Here is a 6,000-nt window from a genome sequence, read left to right as displayed (position 1 = left end):
ATGTTAAAATTAAATTTTATTATACAAGTGTTGAAAAACAAAATACGCAAATGCATTTATTCAATATATTTAAATTATTTTACATTTAGTTCTTTGTAGGTAAAAAACTGCAGAAAATACAACTTAGGTGTGTAACGCCCCGTCTGATTCTGGTCTGGCTGAATTGTATTTAATATAAGGTCAGATCTCAATCGAATGGTGTGTTGCATTCCAAATCAACAGAACAACTCACCGTGAGTATGGTATTATTATTACATTCAAAATAAAGAAACTGATTTTTAAAAAATATTAATTTTGTCTTTATTCTATACCTTTTCTGATATCTATAATAATCGTCGTATTCATGGATTATTAAACTTCAAAATTGATTTCCTTATAAAGCTATCAGTTCAATGTAGGATTATACATTCTTCTAAAATTCTCTAACATAGTCACATTTTATTTTACGGCTAGATTAGTTTTAATTATTTAAACATCACAGGTTTCCATAATTTAATTAATTAAGTAATTAATCAAAAGGTTAATGCATAATTAAATATGTATTTTTGTTTTTTAAATAAATGTTGATTTGTTTTAAAAGAAGTTTCTTTTAATGTAAATATTTAAGAAAATTTAATTATGTTAATGTTATATTAATAGATTGTGCATCAAAAAGTTAATTGTATTTTGAGATTGATGAAACTTTTAGAATGTAGTTGTTTTTGAAAAATTTGCTTCTCTTTATAAAGTACTTAATTTTTAAAAAAAAACTGTATACTTTTCAAGATCGGAATATTTTAACCTTCAAAATTTGAATACAAGTGATTTAGAGAAATGTTTACTATCTTTAACAAAAGTCAACAAATTATTAAAAATGAATTTGAATATTTTTTAGTATTTATTTATTTTATTTATTGTTATTTATTTATTTTACATCCCTCCAACTTACAAATGTAATTGACAAAATAAAAGAACAGGTATTTTTTCTAATAATAATAATTATAACTCCCACCTCTACCGCCACGTCCACCTCTACCGCCACGCCCATTCTTACCACCTCGTTGAAAATTATTTTTATAATAAAGTTGTTTTTTCATAACCTGAAAAAATAGTATTACTCAGAAAATAGCAAATAAGGAACTTGGAAAAAAAGTGTGAGATGCCTTAACCTACCTTCAATTGTTTCTTTAGATTTTTCTCCCTTTCCGTTTCGTGGAGAGGATTTGGGTACGGCCCTATGTTGGAAGATTTATCAAAAAAAGATGGTTCCAAAGATGTTGACGGATTTTCTCTAAATATATTGTTCTGCGCTTCCAATTGACGTCGTCTTGATTCCGCTGCACTCTTTTCTGCCTGAAAGGCCGCCACTTCAGCCTCTTTCGCCTGTCTTTCGGCGTGTTCCAATCGATTCATATCATTTATAATTTTTTCCGATTCTAGTAATAATTTATTTGCTTCTGTTTCTCTCCTTTGAGCATTTTCTAGACGTTTTTTTGCTTGTAAAATGCGTTCATTTAATTCTGCTTTAATTTTCTCCTCCTCTTCTTCCTTCTTTGCCTGTCTTTTGGCAGCTTCACGTTTTTCATGTTCTTCTTCTGCCATTTTTTTAGCTAACTGAGCCTCTCTTTCAGCATCCTGAGCCTTCCTTTCGGCTTCCTGAGCCTTTTTTTCTGCTTCAATAACATCTGTTTCAGACAATTTCTCTACGTCATCAACTAATAATTTACTACTGTCAGACGATCCTATAAAAAAGATAATAATTGTAGACTTTGAACCTATGTTACTTTAGATATTTTTTTTCCAAAGGCACAAACGTTGCGCTTTTAAGTTATCTGACTTCCGGGTGAAAAAGCTATTCATTTATTCTTCCGTTTGAAAATGGCGTCCATTTTTACCCTAGGGCAAAAATAACGCATAGGCCAGCTGTTCATTTTTACCCTAGGGCAAATATGAACGCCATTTTCAGACGGAAGAATAAATGATTGGCTTTACACCCTGTACGTCAGGTATCTAAAAGTGCCACGTTTGTGCGTGAGGCAAAAAAATATATATGAAGCGGCACGAAGAAAGAGACCTAAGAAGAAAAAAATAATTGATTATGTTTTAAAAATTTTAAGTGAAAATGCACAAAGAGATTCGACTTACAATGTAAATCAGTGATATTTAAATTTTCAGTACATCAAAAAATAATAAAATAAACTTTTAATCAAAGTAAAACTACTGTTAACGTAACCTTCCATTTTTTCTATTTAGGACTCATGAATATTCCCCATATTTAACTTGCAAAAATTTTTGTGTTGTCATGTCTTAAATAATCGAATTTCTGTTCAGAAAAATTGAATAAAGTGGATTTTATAATTAGCAAAATTTTTACAGTGAATATTTGATATTTTAATTGATATTTCAGTGAATTAAAATTTAATAATAAATAAATTACTATTTAGCCGAACTTTTATCATGCACTCGACAGAAACATTTCAGCAGCAGTTTTAAAATCAACCAATCAAAAGTTTCTTAAGGATTTTTGATTGCTTGATTTTAAACATCCCGCTGAAATATTTCGGTCGAATTTATAATCGAATATGTGAAAGTTTTGTCAGATGAGAATTCGACGTTTTAAAAAGTCTCTAAAATAATAATTTTGACAAATGAAAGTTCGGTCCAATTGAGTTTCGGTGAAATAGAAATTCTCTTACGTACAAATTTAATTTAGTGCAATATTTGTTTAATTAGAATTCTGTTAAATAGAAATTAGTTCAAAATAAAATGTTCTTTAATAAAAATCTTATCAATTAAAAATTTTGAAAAATTTTAATTTTGTTGAATGTAAACTCCTGTAATAAAAGTTATGTTAAGTAAAATATTCGGATAAATCGAAATTCAATAAAATAACATTTTTGTTAAATAAGAATTATTTTTTGTGTCAATTTTTGTAAACATAATTTACGTTAAATTGAAACTGCATTAAAAATCTTCTTTTATAAAATTTCGAATCTGATTTCAATTAAATAACAATTATTCGATATAGAAATTGTGCTTATTGTAAAATCCACTTAATAAAATTTTGTTGAACAGAAATTCGATTTTTTAAGATTCAACAACACACAAATCCTCCCTCCTATGTAGGTCTTTTTCTTCGTGACGGGTCACATATTTTTTAGAAAACATACTTTGAGATCTGCGAGTGTTCATTTCGTGTTGAAAAATCGAACCTAAAAAGGAAAAAAAGCAGTTAATAATAATAAAATCGTATAATATATTTCTGTTACATAATTAAATTTTAGAAGATAAAAGAAACTCGCATTTTGTTAAGAAAGGTAAAGAAAATCGGAAAAGTTACATTTAATCAAAATAAATATAACACAGTCGCATTTATTGAAAAAAGTCGATAGAAGTTAAAAAAATCGTACAATTCGAGGCCTGAACTATTAATTAACCATAACCTGCAGTAAAAAACATTTTTAAAAATATTTAATTTTTGTTGATACGAAACTATTTCAGCCATAATTTTTTTGTTTCACTAAATTGCTCTAAACTTCGATTATTATAGAAGAATTTTATTAAAATTATTAAAAATAATTTATTTTTCTATTTATTATTTTCCTAAAATAAGTTATATATGAAGATTCGCTACAATTTATACTAAAACACTTATTTCGATAAAAATAACTTTTTAAAAAATATAAAATTTTATTAAAATAAGTAAAATATCTTTTTGTTATTTGGAACCGGAGTTTACATGTTCATGGTTTTAGTATTTTTATTTCTTTTTACAATGTTATTTTACCAACTGTTTAAGTTAACGAGATAACAAGGTATATATATATATATATTTACATTACTCACCTGAATATTTAAATCAATATTTTCTTTGGAGAAGCAGGTTTTTACCTCAAAAGAAAAAGAGCGTAATGACTATTAAATTAACAATTGTCGAAAGACTACTTGGTCTATTCTCTATTCACACAACCATTTTGTATACACATCAGGGATGAGAAACTCCGTCAATTAGATGAGGCCGGCGTAAAAGCGGAACGAAAGAGTTAGTGGGACATGTTCATCTCTTTCGTTCACATGATTTCCGCTTTTATGCTGATTCTACACTCACCGAAAACTGAGCGAGCGGTCCGCTTTTCCGTCACGCTTCCCATATTCAACTATATCTATATATATAAAAAACGTAACGCAAATGCGGACCGCTCGCGCAGTTTTAGGTGAGTGTAGAATCAGCATTACGCCGGCGTTTTACGCTGTCATGGGACGGCGCCTGTAGGGTACGGTCACAACTTAGCACTTCATTATTCACATTACACAATAGATATTGCAGAACAACTAACATGGATAAATTTATTTTACCAATGGGACTATAAATGTGATTTATTTAATTTAGTTATTTTTGGTTAGCTTAATGTCCTTATGTTTACAAAAGAAACGAATTTCTAAAAATGTCTTCCATTATATAATGTGAAATTTTTAAACAATATTCAGAAACCGTATATTAGCAACAAAATTAAATACTATAAATATAAGAAACTGCAATTATTATGTCCACAAAACACACACGTGAAGAAATATGAAATACACATACGTGTCAAGGGAAATTTGTCAGAGCTTTCGGAAATGAGGATTTTGTAGACGTTGTAAATAGATACTTGACAAATAGGTTCTTTTTTTTTGTTTTTAGCGCGATAAAATAAGATAACTTGTCAAATTTTGTCACCCAATAGAGGTGTTTTTCATTTGTGATTGCGGGCATTTGAAAAATAACCGATGCAAAAGAAAACATTGTGAAACGGCCTTAAAAATATTTTTGTTAACAGCCAACCAGCCAGTTTACTTCAAGTATTTATTAACTAAGCGTTTAAAATCCCAATTCGAAAACGGCCCTTGTTTTTTCTTGCGAGAAAAGGACACTAAAATACGCTTTATCAAGTATGCGCTAAATATCTTAATTTGAAAATGTCCCTACTATAACAAACTAGTGAAAATGGGGTCTGCTGGAAATAGACTTATATCGTCACACATCAGGTTGGTTTCCATTGTCCCCACTCGCCATTTGGCATAATTCACGTCAACTACCGCACCCTGCTCAAGTGAAAAAGTGACTTTATTGTTAAAGTTAAAAGTTACCAAATTTTTACTAGAGCAGGGTGCGGTTTTTGACGAGAATGGGCCAACGCAGAATGAAATCTCTAATCGTAATTTTAAGATTTTACATGAGAGAGAAAAGAACAAAAGATATTTCTATCCTTTTCTCTCTCATGTAAAAGCTTAATATTTACGATTAGAGATTTCATTCTGCTTATGCCTAATTATGACAAATGGCGAGTGGGGACAATGAAAACCAACCATCACCAAAATATACAAAGGCAAAGAAATAGAAAGAAATAGTTCGCTTTTCATGCGCTTACAGACTTGTACACTTATAAGTTGCACAACTTGTCCACAATGAATCATATTCTGGACAACCAATCCGCTTTGTGCATTTTAAAATATGTAAAGTGAAGAAAATTTTTATAGTAGGTGTAACGAAGCTTGCACACTTCACAAATTGTTGAAATACCAAAAACTTTTGAGCGTCTTTCAAGGGTCCTGATGGTATATAGACTGTAACTACAAGATTTCATCAGTAAGAATAGGAAAGAAATATCTCTTTCCCTTTCTTTCTAATGTAATTTTGTAGTTATTCTATATACTATTAGGACCTATACCACATCTAAGTGTACTATCTTAGATTCATTTCTTTTTTATTGTCCTAGCAACGTCAACAAAATGTCGAATGGACAAAATGTCAAACAGACATAATCTCGAAAAGCCAAGACGTCGAACAGCCAATACGTCGAACTGACAAAATGTCGAAAAATTTTATTGAAGTAACTATAATAATTATACTTAGTCAATAAAATTTTCGAAATTTTGTCAGTTCGACGTATTGGCTGTTCGATGTTTTGGCTTTTCGATATTTTGGCTTATCGATATTTTGTCGGTTCGATGTATTGACTGATCGACTTCTTGGCTTTT

At 29.6% G+C, this 6,000-nt stretch overlaps 1 protein-coding gene across 3 annotated transcripts in view; it reads right to left on the bottom strand.

Moving 5' to 3' along the window:
• Nucleotides 1–923: 923 nt before the first annotated feature.
• Nucleotides 924–6,000, bottom strand: part of LOC127288845 (uncharacterized) — a 110,088-nt gene continuing 105,011 nt past the window's right edge. For 2 of the 3 annotated variants that reach the window (XM_051316528.1, XM_051316530.1), the window contains exons 2-4: nt 3,150–3,191; nt 1,153–1,721; nt 924–1,079 (exon numbers count right to left, since the gene is read on the bottom strand). In XM_051316528.1, coding sequence (XP_051172485.1) covers nt 966–1,079; nt 1,153–1,721; nt 3,150–3,171 — 705 coding nt within the window. In that variant the 5' untranslated portion in view covers nt 3,172–3,191 and the 3' untranslated portion in view covers nt 924–965. Of the gene's footprint in view, nt 1,080–1,152; nt 1,722–3,149; nt 3,192–3,825; nt 4,037–6,000 lie in introns of those variants that run through there. The other variant, XM_051316529.1, reaches the window with a different exon arrangement.

The sequence above is a fragment of the Leptopilina boulardi genome, unplaced genomic scaffold (genome assembly GCF_019393585.1).
Source record: "Leptopilina boulardi isolate dan_hultmark-lab unplaced genomic scaffold, ZJU_Lbou_2.1 LbouV2_396, whole genome shotgun sequence".
Classification (NCBI taxonomy): domain Eukaryota; kingdom Metazoa; phylum Arthropoda; class Insecta; order Hymenoptera; family Figitidae; genus Leptopilina; species Leptopilina boulardi.
Note: the sequence above shows the minus strand (reverse complement) of the source record. Positions and strands in the feature narration are given on the sequence as shown.